Source organism: Aotus nancymaae, unplaced genomic scaffold (genome assembly GCF_030222135.1).
Source record: "Aotus nancymaae isolate 86718 unplaced genomic scaffold, 86718_ANA_hifiasm-v0.15.2.pri h1tg000012l, whole genome shotgun sequence".
NCBI classification, from domain to species: Eukaryota; Metazoa; Chordata; class Mammalia; order Primates; family Aotidae; genus Aotus; species Aotus nancymaae.
Window position 1 is genome coordinate 46802466 of NW_026988423.1, and position 16843 is coordinate 46819308.

General features: G+C 47.2%; 1 protein-coding gene across 3 annotated transcripts in view; it reads left to right on the forward strand.

Annotated features, from left to right (window-relative positions):
• Window positions 1-16843, forward strand: part of LOC105715008 (general transcription factor II-I repeat domain-containing protein 2B) — a 60624-nt gene that overhangs the window by 15299 nt on the left and 28482 nt on the right. For all 3 annotated transcript variants that reach the window (XM_064375631.1, XM_064375629.1, XM_064375630.1), the window contains exons 2-8: window positions 388-491; window positions 4227-4365; window positions 8619-8738; window positions 11403-11586; window positions 11753-11781; window positions 13657-13711; window positions 14401-14444. In XM_064375631.1, coding sequence (XP_064231701.1) covers window positions 388-491; window positions 4227-4365; window positions 8619-8738; window positions 11403-11586; window positions 11753-11781; window positions 13657-13711; window positions 14401-14444 — 675 coding nt within the window. The remainder of the gene's footprint in view (window positions 1-387; window positions 492-4226; window positions 4366-8618; window positions 8739-11402; window positions 11587-11752; window positions 11782-13656; window positions 13712-14400; window positions 14445-16843) is intronic.

Sequence of the window (16843 nt, forward strand, 5' to 3'; positions counted from 1 at the left end):
GACCAGCCTAGGCAATGTGGTGAAACCCCATCTTTACAAAAAATACAAAAATTAGCCAGGTATGGTGGCGCTCAACTGTAGTCCCAGCTTCTGGGGAGGTTGCAGTTGGAGGATCGATTGAATCCAGGGGGCAGAGGTTACAGGAAGCCATGATTGTGCCACTGCACTCCAGCCTGGGTGACAGAGCAAGACCCTGTCTCAAAATAAAATAAAAGTTGGCATTACTATTCAGGAGCTCGTGGGCAAGTCACTAAATGGCTTTACATTTCAGTTTCTTCACCTCTAGAGGGAGGTTTGAACGAGATCTCTTGTGAACACCCTCACAGCTCTGAATGTGAGTTTCAGACTCTGAATTTTTATCACTTCCTTCTTGCTTCTCTTGCACAGGGATCATGGCCCAGGTAGCAGTGTCCACTCTGCCTGCTGAAGAAGAGCCCTCCTCAGAGAGCAGGATGGTGGTGACATTCCTCGTGTCTGCCCTTGAGTCCATGGTGAGACAGCCTGACACTTGTCCGACATTCCACAGATGGATTGTTGTCGAGATGACAGAATCATGAAACACTTCAGCATCCCTTTTATTTTTGAGAAGGAATCTCACCCTGTCACCCAGGATGGAGTGCAGTGGCGCAATCTCGGCTCACGGCAACTTCTGTCTCCTGGGTTCAAGCAATTCTCCTGCCTCAGCCTCCTGAGTAGCTGGGATTATGGGCATGCACCACCATGTCCAGCTAATTTTTGTATTTTTAATAGAGACAGGGTTTTACCATATCTGCCAGGCTGGTCTCGAACTCCTGACCTCAGGTACTCTGCCCACCTTGGCCTCCCAAAGTGCTGGGATTACAGGCCTTAGTCATTGCGCCCAGCTCCTTCCGTATCACTTTTGATGTTTACCTTCTGCCTGACATCTATATAAGGGTATCCTTTATAGAGGATAATGGGCTTTTCAGATTATTTACATATTTGTTTTTAACATTATGGATGCAATTATGTAAACTCAAGCTTCCCAGATCTGAAATGTAATGAATGGTAACCTATTTTACCATGTTCGAGAATATTTTTAAAATCTAAATTCAAAAGTAAATAGGCCAGGCACCATGGCTCACTCCTGCAATCCCAGCACTTTGGGAGGCCAAGGCACACTGATGACTAGAGGTCAGGAGTTGAGACCAGCCTGGGCAACGTGGTGAAAGCCCATTTCCACTAAAAATACAAACATTAGCTGGGTGTGGTGGCAGGTGCCTGTATTCCCAACTACTCAGGAGGCTGAGACACGAGAATCACTTGAACCCTGGAGGTGGAGGTTGTCGTGAACTGAGATTATGCCACTGCACTCCAGCCTGGGCGACAGAGTAAGACTCTGCGGCAAGAAAAAAAGAAAAATAGGCTATTTATATGTATCTGTTTACATCCAAAAGGTAAACTTTACTTGGTGGGTGAAAATTTGATGAGAAATTTACATAACTCCAAAGTATCTGATTAGAAGATATTTATTGATTAAAAATGGAAAATCAGTAACTTTGCAGTACAGAAACCTGACAGACACCACGTTATTTAAGTGACCAAAATTAGCGTAGTCACCCTGTAATCCCAGCGGTTTGGGAGGCGAGGTGGGAGGATGGCTTGAGGTCAGGGGTTGGAGACCAGCCTGGGCAGCATAGTGAGAACTTGTCTCTCCAAGAGTATTTTTTTAAAAATTAGCTGGAGGGGGTGGTGCCAAGCCCAGGAATTCAAGGCTGTAGTGATCTATCATGACCCTGAACTCCAGCCTGCACAACACAACAAGACCCTGACTCTTAAAAAAAAAAAAAGAGGCCGGGCGCGGTGGCTCAAGCCTGTAATCCCAGCACTTTGGGAGGCCGAGGCGGGTGGATCACGAGGTCAAGAGATCGAGACCATCTTGGTCAACATGGTGAAACCCCGTCTCTACTAATACAAAAAATTAGCTGGGCACGGTGGCGCGTGCCTGTAATCCCAGCTACTCAGGAGGCTGAGGCAGGAGAATTGCCTGAACCCAGGAGGCGGAGATTGCGGTGAGCCGAGATCGCGCCATTGCGCTCCAGCCTGGGTATCAAGAGCGAAACTCTGTCTCAAAAAAAAAAAAAAAAAAAAAAAAAAAAAAAAAAAAAAAAAAAAAAAAAAAAAAAGAAACTTGGAAAAAATTTTAAAACAAGCATTAAGGCTAGGTAGGGTGGCTCATCCCCATAATCCCACCACTTTGTGAGGGCAGAGGATCACTTGAGCTTGGGAGTTTTGAGACCAGCCTGGGTAACATAGCAAGACCTTGTCTCTACTAAAAAAAAAATTTTTTAAATTAGCTGGGCATGGTGGCACATGTCTGTAGTCCCAGCTACTGGAGAGGCTGAGGCAGGAGGATCACTCAAGCCTAGGAGATCAAGACTACAGTGAGCTAGGATTGCACTCCTGTACTTCAGCAGGTAACAGAGCAAGACCCTCCCTCAAATAATAAAAATAAAAATAATAATAAAAGAAAACATTAGCATCTGTTTGAAGAAAACTCAAAATATCTCCCCCAGGGACATTGTATAAAAATGGATCACATTCCTTTCATTTGACAAATATCCAGGAAGCAGCTCCTAAGCCAAGGCCCTCTTCTGGGCACTGGAGTCACAAGACTTGAGGTGGTTCCCCTCACAGAGATCTTACATCCTACTCGGGAGACAATAAACAAATTCGGCTGGGCGCAGTGACTCATGCCTGTAATCCCAGCATTTTGGGAGGCCAAGGCAGACAGATTACTTGAGCCCAGGAGTTCAGGACCAGCCTGGCCAGCATGCTGAAACCCCATCTCTACTAAACATACCAAAATTAGCTGGGCATGGTGGCGCATGCCTGCAGTGTTAGCTACTTGGGAAGCTGAGGTGGGAGGATCACCTGAGCCGAGGAGGTTGGGGCTGCAGTGAGCTGTGATCACATCACTGCAATCCAGGCTGGGTAACAGAGTGAGACCTTGTTTCAAGAAAACCCAATATATTCAATGTGTGTGTTTCTTATCAGTAAATAAAATACAAGGAAAAGGAGGCCACGTGCGCTGGCACACACCTATAATCCCAGCACTTTGGGAAGCCAAGGAGGGCAGATCACCTGAGGTCAGGAGTTGAGACCAGCCTGGTCAACTTGGTGAAACCCCGTCTCTACTAAAAATACAAAAATATTAGCCAGGTTTGGTGGTGGGCACCTGTAATCCGAGCTAACCTGGGAGGCTGAGGCAGAGGTTGCAGTGAGCCAAAATTGTGCCACTGCCCTCCAGCCTGGGCAACAGAGCAAGACTCTGTCTCAAAAAAAAAAAATTTGTTATGTATATATGAAGAGATAACCAGAAAGTCTGTAGCCAAAAATGTAGGAAAAACGTGTGTTGGAGACCCATGTCAGGCAGTAAATAAAAATATGTTCTTTGGGTTTTATGATGCTTATGGTATTTGCTTGATAAATTGTTTTTTTTCTCAGTGATTTTTCTTATTTTAAGTAAATATTCCTTTTGCTACCTAATTTTATAACTTTTTTTTTTTTTTTTTTTTTTGAGCCAGTGTCTTGCTCTGTTGCCAGGCTGGAGTACAGTGGCACAATCTCAGCTCACTGCAACCTCTGCCTCCCGGGTTCAAGCAATTCTCCTGCCTCAGCCTCCTGAATAGCTGGAATTTCAGGCATGCGCCACCACACCTGGCTAGTTTTTGTATTTTTAGTAGAGACAGGGTTTTACCATGTTGGCCAGGATGGTCCCAATCTCCTGACCTCGTGATCTGCCCACCTTGGCCTCCCAGAGTGCAGGGATTACAGGCATGAGCTGCCAACGCCCAGCCTGATTTTGTATTTTTTTTTTTTTTTTTTTAATTTTTTTGAGGTAGAGACTTGCTCTGTTGCCCAGGTTGGAGTGCAGTGATGTGATCTCGGCTCACTGCAACCTCTGCCTCCCAGGTTAAATCAATTCTCCTGTCTCAACCTCCCAAGTAGCTGGGATTACAGGCACCTGCCACTGCACCCAGCTAATTTGTGTATTTTTAGTAGAGACGGGGTTTCACCATGTTGGCCAGGCTGGTCTCGAACTCCTGACCTTGTGGTCCACCCGCCTCAGCCTTCCAAAGTGCTGGGATTACAGGCGTGAGCCACCGCACCTGGCCCTAATTTTGTATTCTTAAAGCAGCCCTCCCAGCTCCACGATCTTGGATCTGCCCTTGTAGGTCATACATTGCTTTTCGTTTCTGTTTCAGTGTAAAGAACTGGCCAAGTCCAAGGCAGAAGTGGCCTGCATCGCTGTGTACGAAACAGACGTGTTTGTCGTCGGAACCGAGAGAGGATGCGCTTTCGTTAATGCCAGGACGGATTTTCAGAAAGACTTTGCAAAATACTGTAGGTGTTTGTAATTTTACCCTTTGCATTCCCAACCTCAAAATGATTGCAGGCAAGATTTACGTAGTATTTGCTTCTAAGTTATTGTAAGCATTCTCCTAGAAATGATCCTAACACATCTTCTTGGATTCAGCTTACCAAATAAACACGGCTTAACACTGCAGAGTCCAAGACAAATGGTCATTGTATTTTGTACTAGGCCCTCAGCAGTACTCTGGTCCCTTAGAAGAAATTTCGATGACAGAGAACAAATTATCCTTAATTTCTAAAATAAACACATATTTTACAGCATACTTAGTCCTTGCCAAAGGAAGGGGAAAAAGGTTTTCCAGAGCTTGTTGTGTATTACTGTCTGTTAATAACCATTATACACGTATATAATCCTTTTTTCCTTTGTTTTTTGAGACAGAGTTTTGCTGTGTCAACCGGGGTAGAGTGCAGTGGTACGGTCTCGTCTCACTGCAACCTCCACCTCCTGGGTTCAAGCGATTCTCCTGCCTCAGCCTCCTGAGTAGCTGGGATTACAGGCACCCTCCACCATGCCTGGTAATTTTTACATCTTTGGTAGAGATGAGGTTTCACCCCGTTGGCCAGGCTGATCTTGAACTCCTGACCTCAAGTGATCTGCCCGCCTCAGCCTCTCAAAGTGCTAGGATTACAGGTGTGAGCCATTGCGCCTGGCCGTTTTTCCCTTTTCTTACTTTGGCAATTTCAGATCCTTCAGTATGTCAAGGTGTGCTGCAAACATCCAGTGTGAGTGAGCGTATGTGGCCATATGACAAGGAACTACTCTACAATGTTAAAAACTACACCTCTGCCAGGTACGGAGACTCACACCTGTAATCCCAGCATCTTGGGAGACTGAGTCAGGTGGATCACTTGAGCTCGGGAGTTGGAGATCATCCTGGGCAACATGGCAAAACTCCATCTCTACTAAAAAAAATACAAAAAAAATTAACTAGGTATGGTGGCCCGTGCCTGTTGTCTTAGCTACTCAGGAGGCTCAGGCGGGAGGATTGCTTGAGCCTGGGAGGTCAAGGCTGCAGTGTGCTGTGATCACACCACTGCACTCCAGTCTGGGCGATAGAGTAAGACCCGGTCTCAAAACAAAACAAAACCCAGAAAAAAACCTACATCTTTTTTTTTTTTTTGAGACAGAGTCTTGCTCTCTTGCCCAGGCTGGTCCAGAGCGTTCCATCAGCACACTAGAGGGCATCTTCCTTATAATGCCCAGCAAGTCTTGCAGGCACCCACAGGGCAACTGTCTAGTGATTTCTGCCAGTACCCCCCAAGAGCAGGCCCCTGCTTGCCAGCCATGCATGGACACCCCCACAGGCTTCCCCACTATCTACTGGGCTATGGCCAAATCCTATTTAATGAGGTCTGGATCTTGGCCCTGGGTGGCCACCCCGTTCCTGGACTTGCTCCCTCCTGGGTCCCATGCCTCTCAGTCCAGCAGTCACAGATGCTCCCTCCTGGGTCCCATGCCTCAGTCCAGCAGTCACAGTTGCTCCCTCCTGGGTCCCATGCCTCAGTCCAGCAGTCACAGATGCTCCCTCCTGGATCCCATGCCTCAGTCCAGCAGTCACAGTTGCTCCCTCCTGGGTCCCATGCCTCAGTCCAGCAGTCACAGATGCTCCCTCCTGGGTCCCGTGCCTTGCCTCAGTCCAGCAGTCACAGTTGCTCCCTCCTGGATCCCATGCCTCACTCCAGCAGTCACAGATGCTCCCTCTTGGGTCTCACGCCTCAGTCCAGCAGTCACAGATGCTCCCTTCTGGGTCCCATGCCTCTCACTCCAGCAGTCACAGATGCTCCCTCCTGGGTCCCATGCCTCAGTCCAGCAGTCACAGACGCTCCCTCCTGGGTCCCATGCCTCAGTCCAGCAGTCACAGATGCTCCTACAGCCTGCTGCTCATGTTCTCTTTAGAGTCCTTAGTCCTCCTAGCAGTTAATCCCATGTTACCAGTTGACAATTCTTCTAGGGAATGTTACCTATTGGTGTAAATCAGTACAACTTCTATGGAAAACAGTATGCAGATTTCTCAAAGAACTAAACATAAACTCCCGTTCATTCCAGCAAGGCCACTACTTGGCATCTACCCAAAGGAAAAGAACTCATTCTATCAAAAAGACACCGGCTTTGTATGTTCATTACAGCACTATTCACAATGGCAAAGATGTGCAATCAAACTAAGCATCCATCACCAGATGACTGGATAAAGAAAAGGTGGTACACACACAAAGGGATACTACTCAGCCATAAAAAAGAATGAAGTGGCCGGGCGCCGTGGCTCACACCTATCATCCAAGCACTTTGGGAGCCCAAGGCGGGTGGATCACTTGAGATCAGGAGTTCCAGACCAGCCTGGGCATCATGGTGAAACCCCGTCTCTACTAAGAATACAAAAATTAGCTGGGCGTGGGGCACATGCCTGTATTCCCAGCTACTCGGGTGGCTGAGGCAGGAGAATCGCTTGAACCCGGGAGGCAGAGGTTGCACTGAGCTGAGATCGTGTCACTGCACTCCAGCCTAGGTGACAGAGTGAGACTGTCTCAAAAAAAAAAGAATGAAATGATATATTTTGCAGCAACATGGATGGAACTGGAGACTCTTGTCTTTATCATTTGACTTAAAAAGGCAAATGCTGCACGTCCTTACTTAAAAGAGGGTCTAAATTATGGGTGCACATGGATATAGAGTGTGTGGCCGAGGGCGGTGGCTCATCCCTGTAATCTCAGCACTTTGGGAGGCCAAGGTGGGGGGATCACTTGAGGCCAGGAGGGCGAGACCAGCCTGGCTAACATGGTGAAACGCTCTCTCTACTGAAAATACAAAAATGAGCCCAGTGTGGTGGCGCATACCTGTAATCCCAGCTACTTGGGAGGCTGAGGCACAAGAATCTCTTGAACCTGGGAGGTGGAGGTTGCCGTGAGCTGAGATTGCACCCCTGCACTCCAGCATAGGTGACAGAGTGAGAGGCTCTGTTTCAAAACAAATAAACAAAACATGCTCATAGAGTGTGTATAACAGACATTGGAGACTCAGAGGGGTGGGAGGCAGGAGGCGGGTAAGGGGTGGTGAGGGATGACTTCACGGGTACATTGTACGTTATTTGGGTGATGGGCACACGAAAAGCCCAGACTTCACCAACGACACAATATATTCATGTAAGAAAACCATACTTGTGCCTCTTAAATTAATACAAAAACAAACAAACAAAAAAAAACCTTTCTGTGTTTAAATGACTGTGGTTTCTATCTCCTGACTAGACTGATTAAAACAATCTGTTTTAGAACTTTTGGAGGACCCATTGATTCTGGGGCTGGTCTTGGATGGGTTCAGGAATATAGTCTTCCTACACGATTATTGTCACTTTTCAACTGCAGAACAAATCAAATTTCTCTTATAAAGATCATTTCTGGCTGGGTACAGTGCCTCACACCTGTAATCCCAGCACTTTGGGAGGCTGAGATGGGAGGATCACTTGAGGCCAGGAGTTAGAGGCCAACCTGGGTGGGCAACAAAGTGAGATCCCATCTCTTTTTTTTTTTTTTTTTTGAGATGGAGTTTCGCTCTTGTTACCCAGGCTGGAGTGCAATGACGCGATCTCGGCTCACCGCAACCTCCACCTCCCGGGTTCAGGCAATTCTCCTGCCTCAGCCTCCCGAGTAGCTGGGATTACAGGCATGTGCCACCATGCCCAGCTAATTTTTTGTATTTTTAGTAGAGACGGGGTTTCACCATGTTGACCAGGATGGTCTCGATCTCTTGACCTCGTGATCCACCCGCCTCGGCCTCCCAAAGTGCTGGGATTACAGGCGTGAGCCAGCGTGCCCGGCTATATCCTATCTCTTAAAACAAATTAAAAGTTAGCCAGGTGTGGCAGTGCACTCCTGGAAGCCTTGCTACTCGGGAGGCTGAGGTGGGAGGATCACTTGAGCCCAGAAATTTGAGGCTGCAGAGAGCTTTGGTCATCCCACTGCACTCCAGCCTGGGCAGCAGAGTGAGACCCTGTCTCTAAAAATAATGAGAATAATTTCCTTAAACTACTACTATTTCTTTATATGTTGAATTTTTTATAGTTCTTTAACCAGTTTATCATAAATACCATTTTTCTTGTTTTTCTTTAAAATATCTTGTTTTATATTTATTCACGTTTTCTCCCTTTTTTATTTCAATACCAGAAACACAGTACGGAAGTGTACCGCACAAATGCCTAGATACTGACCTAGTGCTCATCATGCATTTGCAGGCGTTGCAGAGGGGCTGCGTGAGATGAAACCTCCCTGCCCGGTGAACGGGATGCAGATCCACTCGGGAGAAACGGAAATACTCAGGAAGGCAGTGGAGGACTATTTCTGCCTTTGTTATGGTAATGTTCACTTTCAGCATGAATTCTCTAAATCGTTCACCAAGGAAGAGGGCAGTATCACAGACAGTCTTATTGGCATGACTACTTAGAATGTTTTGAACATTTTTTTTTTTTTTGAGACGGAGTTTCACTCCTGTTACCCAAGCTGGAGTGCAATGGCGCGATCTCGGCTCACCGCAACCTCCGCCTCCTGGGTTCAGGCGATTCTCCTGCCTCAGCCTCCTGAGTAGCTGGGATTACAGGCACGCGCCACCATGCCCAGCTAATTTTTTGTATTTTTAGTAGAGACGGGGTTTCACCATGTTGACCAGGGTGGTCTCGATCTCTTGACCTCGTGATCCACCCGCCTCGGCCTCCCAAAGTGCTGGGATTACAGGCGTGAGCCACCGCGCCCAGCCGGTCTCAACCTCTTGACCTCGTGATCCACCCGCCTTGGCCTCTCAAAGTGCTAGGATTTTATAGGCGTGAGCCACCGCGCCCGGCCCTGAACATTTTTTTTTTTTTTTGAGACGGAGTCTCACTCTGTTGACCAGGCTGGAGTGCAATGGTGCGATCTTGGCTCACTGAGACCTCTGTCTCCCAGTTTCAAGCAATTCTCCTACCTCAGCCTCCTGAGCAGCTGGGATTACAGGCACCCACCACCACTAATCTTTTTTTGTATTTTTAGTAGAGATGGGGTGTCACCATATTGGGCAGGGTGGTCTCGAACTCCTGACTGTGTGATCCACCTGCCTGGACCTCCCAAAGTGCTGGGATTACAGGCATGAGCCACCATGCCCAGCTGTTTTGAATATTTTAAAACCCATATTCTCATCAAGTGAAGAGCCAGTTCTTTTTTTTTTTTTTTTTTTTCTTTTTTAGACAGAGTCTTGCTTTGTCACCCAGGCTGGAGTGCAATGGCACAATCTCAACTCACTGCAAACTCTGCCTCCTAGATTCAAGCAATTCTCCCACCCCAGCCTCCTGAGTAGCTGGGATTACAGGTGCCCACCACCACACCCAGCTAATTTTTGTATTTTTAGTAGAGACAGTGTTTCACCATGTTGGCCAGGCTGGTCTCGAACAGCTGACCTCAGGTGATCTGCCCACCTCGGCCTCCCGGAGTGCTGGGATTACAGGCGTGAGCCACTGCGCCCGACCACCAGTTCTTAATTACCAGATTAAGTGTTCTTTAGAAGATGATATGGATCTTGGATCTTCTGATCTATGGAAACTTCTTTTTTTTTTTTTTTTGAGACAGAGTCTCACTCTGTCGCTAGGCTCCAGGCTGGAGTGCAGTGGCACAATCTCGGCTCGCTGCAACCTCTGCCTCCCGGGTTCAAGCAATTCTCCTGCCTCAGCCTCCCGAGTAGCTGGGATTACAGGCATGCGCCACCACGCCCAGCTAATTTTTTGTATTTTTAGTAGAGACGAGGTTTCACCATGTTGACCAGGATGGTCTCGATCTCTTGACCTCGTGATCCGCCCGCTTCGGGCTCCCAAAGTGCTGGGATTACAGGCTTGAGCCACCGCGCCCAGCCAATCTATGGAAACTTCTGTATCAATCGCTCTTTCTTCCTTGATCCCATTTTAGAGAGCCCCCCACGAAGGCCAGTGTGTTGTTAAAGACAATGTTGGCTCAGTCACCTCCCTCACCCCTCAGTTGTCTTTCCACCTACCCATGTCTTTCCATAGGCATGAGATGGGAATTTAAAAAGAAAAAAGAAAAACTGCATGTGGTGCCTTGAGCCCATAATCCGAGCTACTTGAGAGGCTAAGGCAGGAGGATCATTTGAGCCCAGGAGTTCGAGACCAGACTGAGCAACATACTGAGACCTGTCTCTACAAAATAAAAATAATTTTCAAAAATGCCTTTGCATTGTTTTAAAAAGCTAGATAGGCCGGGTGCGGTGGCTCACGCCTGTAATCCCAGCACTTTGGGAGGCCGAGGCGAGTGGATCACGAGGTCAAGAGATCGAGACCATCCTGGTCAACATGGTGAAACCCCATCTCTACTAAAAATACAAAAATTAGCTGGGAATGGTGGTGCATGCCTGTAATCCCAGATAGATAACAGGCTGGGCGTGGTGGCTCACATCTGTAATCCCAGCACTTTGGGAGGCTGAGGCAGGAGGATCACCCGAGGTCAGGAGTTTGAGACTAGCCTGGCCAACATGGTGAAACTATGTCTCTACCAAAAATACAAAAATGAGCTGGGCATGGTGGGAGGCGCCTGTAATTCCAGCTACTCAGGAGGCAGAGGCAAGAGAATTGCTTCAACCCAGGAGGCGGAGGTTGCTGTGAGCCCAGCCAAGACCCTGTTTCTTAATTAAAAAACAAACCAAAAAAAAAAAACTAGGTCAGGCTCGGTGGCTCACATCTGTAATCCTAGCACTTTGGGAGGCTGAGGCAGGAGGATCACCAGAGGTCAGGAGTTTGAGACCAGCCTGGGCAACATGGTGAAACCTCATCTCTACTAAAATACAAAAGAAATTAGCCAGGTGTGGCAGCAGACACCTGTAATCCCAGCTACTTGGGAGGCTGAGGCTGAGGTTTCAGTGAGCCGAGATCACACCACTGCATTCCAGCCTGGGTGACACAGCCAGACTCAGTCTCTACAAAACAAAACTAAACTGGGAGAACATTAGGTTCACACCATCTAAAGATGTTTGCCTCTTCTTTTAGGTAAAGCCTTGGGGACGACGGTGATGATGCCTGTTCCGTATGAGAAGATGCTTCGAGACCAGTCGGCTGTGGTGGTGCAGGGACTTCCAGAAGGCGTTGCCTTTCAACACCCTGAGAATTATGACCTGGCCACCCTGAAATGGATTTTGGAGAACAAAGCAGGGATTTCATTCGTCATAAACAGGTGACACTCTGCACCCCGGCCCCCTCAGTTCATTTAAAGATGAAACTAATAGCCTCATTTGAATTCACTCGTGCATTCCACCTGTTGCGTTTCAGAGTTGATTGTTGAGCTATGTCATACTTTTTTCATATGTCCGTGCTGGGTAACAGTGTTGCTTTTCTTGCAGACCCTTCCTAGGACCAGAGAGTCAGCTGGGTAAGTGACAGCTTCTCAGGTTTGGTGGCTCTTCTGAGCTGCTGAACCACTTCTTCATTAAAACTTGAATTTGAGTGAGGGGGGCCTTGGAGGATGGGCCAGTAGGTGCAGCAAACCACCATGGCATGCAATACCTAGGTAACAAACCTGCACGTTCTGCACATAGATCCCGTTTTTTTTTTTTAAAGAAGAAATAAAGAAAATTTTTTGAAAAAGTAAAATATTAGGAACAGATGCTCAGTACCATAAAGAAAAATTAGTACTGAGACAAAGGATCTTTCAGCAACGCAATTTTTACTTCCTGCACTGCAGGAAGGGTGCCCTCACCAGCCATCATGCCATGAGAGTACAATGAACAAAGGAAAAGCGGACATATTTGTCCCTTACGCGTTTGGGGTTGTGTTTACTGCTGTGTCTGATCTCTGTTGGTTGGAGATCTAAACTAAAACCTGATTGGCTAACAACTTAAAACTTTTTTAAACAGGTAAAAGCAATGGAGAAGTTCAAATAAGGGAGGGGCATAGCCTGTCAGCTGGGACATGCCTGTGAGCACGTCCAGCACAGCCATCTTGGTTAAAGTACAGGAACGTAGAATGTACTATTTGCCTATGAGCATGTTTAACAGCTATATAGGATAGGGCTTAACAGAGTTTTATTAGCACACCTATAATTTATTCTTTAACAAGAAAGGAAACTTTGAAGAGGAACTTTTACTTCCCATATAAAAATACATTTGGATCTGTTAAAAAAAAAAAAAAAAAGTCGGCTGGGCACAGTGGCTCACACCTGTAACCCCAGCACTTTGGGAGACAGAGGCAGGCAGATCACTTGAGGTCAGGAGTTAGAGACTAGCCTGGCCAACATGATGAAACTCCGTCTCTACTAAAAATACAAAAGTTAGCCGGGTGTGGTGGCTCATGCCTGTAATCCCAGCTACTCGGGAGGCTGAAGTAGGAGAATTGCTTAAACCTGGTAGGCGGAGGTTGCAGTGAGCTGAGATCGCACCACTGCCCTCCAGCCCAGGCAACACAGCAAGAGCCATCTCAAAATAGATGAATGAATGAATGAATGAATGAATAAAGCACAGTAGGAGATTGACAACAATAAACTAAAGACATAATAGCACGATTATAACAATGTGCCCTCATTACTACTCTTGCACTTTGGGGCCATTATGAAGTCAAATAAAGGTGACTTGAGCACAAGCACCCTGGCCATCCCTGGACCATCAATCTGATAACAGAGCCAGCTACCCAGTGACTCGTGGGCGAGTAGTGTAGACAGCGTGGATGGCAGGACAAAGGGATGAGTCACATCGCAGGCGGGACGATGGGACACTTCATCACGCTGCCCAGAACAACGTGGGATTTCAAACTTCTGAATTGTTTATTTCTGGAATTTTCTGTTTACTCTTTGTAGACCTTGATTGACCTTGGGGAAAGCAAAACCACCGATCAAGGGGGAGCTACTGTCACAGCAGCTGAAACTTAGTGTTCACAACGTGCCAGGCACCGTTCTAGTCATTTTGGGTGCATTCATGAATCCTCCCACAACCACCGTGTTCATGAGGAAACAGAGGTAGAAGGAGGTTTAGTGACTTGCTGGAGGCAGCCCAGCTGGTGAGCTGAGGCTCGGCCCCACGCCCGTGCTCTAACCCCAAAACACTCCTCGGTAGCCCCCATCCTGCCCACACCAGTGGCCCCAGAACACAGGGACTGCTTTGAGTCAGCCTCTCTCCCAGTGACTTTTCCACGATGGCTTCCGTCTGGGAGTTCCATTTTCTGTGTATTTGCTTTCAATTTCTATGCCTTTGGATGTTAGTCATTTTCCAAAGTGCTCAAAGGGGCTGACGTGTGTCTTTTTATTTCTGCACAGGAGGCCACGAGATGGTAACAGATGCTGAGAGATCCGTAGTATCACCAAGTGAAAGGTAAAAGTTAAACGACAGCCACTAAAATGCACATCTGTGCACAAAGTATTCATCTTTGGACGACAGAAAGGCCCCCTTACAGCATTCGAGGTGTAGTGTGAAGGGTTAATGTGCTTCTTCTCTTCCTTATTTTCTATCCTATTCTTTGTCCAAAAGGACCTTTGGAATTAGAAGACTATTTTCAGTAGACATGTTTAATTTTGTAACAACTTATGAAGAACATTAATGTTGAGGCCAGGTACAGTGGCTCACACCTATAATCCTAGCACTTAGGGAGGCCAAGGCGGGTGGATCATGAGGTCAGGAGTTTGAGACCAGCCTGGCCAACATGGTGAAACCCAGTCTCTACTAAAAAAACAAAAATTAGCCGGGCATGGTGGTGCATGCCTGTAGTCCCAGCTACTTGGGAGGCTGAGGCAGAAGAATCGCTTGAACCCAGGAGGTGGAGATTGCAGTGAGCCAAGATTGTGCCATTGCACTCCAGCCTGGGTGACAGAGCAAGACTCCATCTCAAAAAAGAAAAAAAAAAAAGTATGGTAATGTTAAAGTTGAGGCATTGTTGCATTTGGTTGAAGGGAGGAGGGGATTTGGTGCCACGGAGATCCCGGACATTTGAGCTCAGCGTGTCCAGGCGCCTGTGCTTGGTCCTCACCATGCCCATCCTGACCAGGGTTCCCTTCTCCTTGCAGCTGTGGCCCCATCAGTGTGAAAACTGAACCCATGGAAGATTCTGGTGGGTACCATGATGCTTTTAGAATCAAATATTGGCCAAGCGAGGTAGCTCATGCCTGTAATCCCAGCACTTTGGGAGGTCGAGCCAGGCAGACCACTTGAGGTCAGGAGTTTGAGATCAGCCTGGTCAACCTAGTAAAACCCTGTCTCTACTAAAATACAAAAATTAGCTGGGCATGGTGGTGTGTGCCTGTAATCCCAGCTACTTGGGAGGCTGAGACAGGAGAATCGCTTGAACCTGGGAGGCTGAGGCTGCAGTGAGCTGAGATGGCGCCCATCGCATTCCAGCCTGGGTGAGAGAGCGAGACTCTGTCTTAAAAAAATCAAAGAAGGCCAGGCACGGTGGATCATGCCTGTAATCCCAGCATTTTGGAAGACTGAGGCTAGTGGATTGCTTGAGCTCAGGAGTTCAAGACCAGCCTGGCCAACATGGGGAAACCCCGTCTCTACTAAAATACAAAAAATTAACCAGGCCTAGTGGTGTGTGCCTGTAGTCCCAGCTGCTCGGAAGGCTGAGGCATAAGAACTGCTTGAGCCCAGGAGGTGGAGGTTGCAGTGAGCAGAGATCACACCACTGCACTCCAGCTTGGGCTGTAGCATGGGATTCTGTCTCAAAAACAAAACAAAACAAAAAAGAACCAAGACTCTAGCAGGTTATCATTTGACGCCTTTTTGTTTTGTTTTACCAAATAAATAAATCAAGACCAGGGTACTAATTAACCTCAATGGAACCTCATTTGCAGAAGAGCCAATTTGACTGAAATATCTAGAAAACAGAGCCTTGGTGGGGCATGGGGGCTCAGGCCTGTAATCCCAACAGTTTGGGAGGCCGAGGCAGATGAATTGCTTGAGCCAGGAGTTTGAGACCATCCTGGGCAACGTGGCAAGACTTCATCTCTGCAAAAATATCAAAAACGGTGCACGCCTGTAATCCCAGCTACTCAAGAGGCTGAGGTGGGAGTATTGCTTAAGCTCAGGAGGTTGAGTCTGCAGTGAGCCAAAATGGTGCCACTGCACTCTAGCCTGGGTGACAGAAAAAGAATTTGTCTCAAAAAAGAAAAGAAAAGAGAGAGAGAGAGACTTCTAATTCAGTAAATACTGGAAACTAAGATGTTATTAAATAGACGTATTTGTGGACAATTTTTTTTTTTTTGAGACAGAGTCACGCTTTGTCTCCTGGGCTGGAGTGCAGTGGCGTGATCTTGGCTCACTGAAACCTCTGCCTCCCGGGTTCAAGTGATTCTCCTTCCTCAGCCTCTCAAGTAGCTGGGACTACAGGTGCCCGCCACCACACCCAGCAAATTTTTGTATTTTTAGTAGAGACGGGGGTTTTACCATGATGGCCAGGGTGGTCTCCAACTCAGCCTCTGAAAGTACTGTGATTACTGGCATGAGCCACCTCGCCTGGCCCAAAATATTATTTTAATTATATTTGAATTAGAACCTGAATTTGAAATGAATAAAAGTTTTGAATATGAATTTGGAATTATTACTTCACTCACAAATAGAGCAGTGTTTTCAGCTTTGGACATACTTTACTGCGTTTTTGGACCCTCTGTCATGTCTAAATGTTTACAATGTAAGTACATTACTATGACAACGCGTACTTGGAAAAAAATCTCTCTTCTATGGATGAGAGTAGTTGACCCCCATTCTTGCTTCTCCCCACTCCTCAATAAAAGAAAACCAGCATGGCCAGGCGCAGTGGCTCACGCCTGTAATCCAGCACTTTGGGAGGCTGAGGTGGGCGGATCACTTGAGGTCAGAAGTTCAAGACCAGCCTAGCCAACATGGAGAAAACCCATCTCTACTAAGAATACAAAAAAATTAGCTGGGCGTAGTGTTGCACGTCTGTAATCCCAGCACCTTGGGAGGCTGAGGCAGGAGAATCAGTTGAACCGGGAGGCAGAATTTGCAGTGAGCCAAGATCGAGCCACTCTGCTCCAGTCTGGGCAACAGAGAGGGACTTCATCTCAAAAAGGAAAAAAACAGCATTATTTAGAGGAAAAATGTTAACAGGTTCAGATATTTAAGAAAAAATTTAGGCCAGGCGCAGACTCACACCTGTAATCCCAGCACTTTGGGAGGCCGAGGCGGGCAGATCACTTGATGTCAGGAGTTCAAGACCAGCCTGCCCAACATGATGAAACCCCATCTCCACTAAAAATACAAAAAATTAGCTGGGCATGGTGGCGGGTGCCTGTAATCCCAGGTACTCAGGAGGCTGAGGCACAAAAATCGCTTGAACCCAGGAGGCGGAGTTTGCAGTGAGCCGAGATCATGCCACTTCACTCCAGCCTGGGCAACAAGAGCGAAACTCCTTCTCAAACAACAACAAAAAACTTATACTCCCAGCTACTTGGGAGGCTGAGGTTGGAGCATCACCTAAGCCCAGGAGGT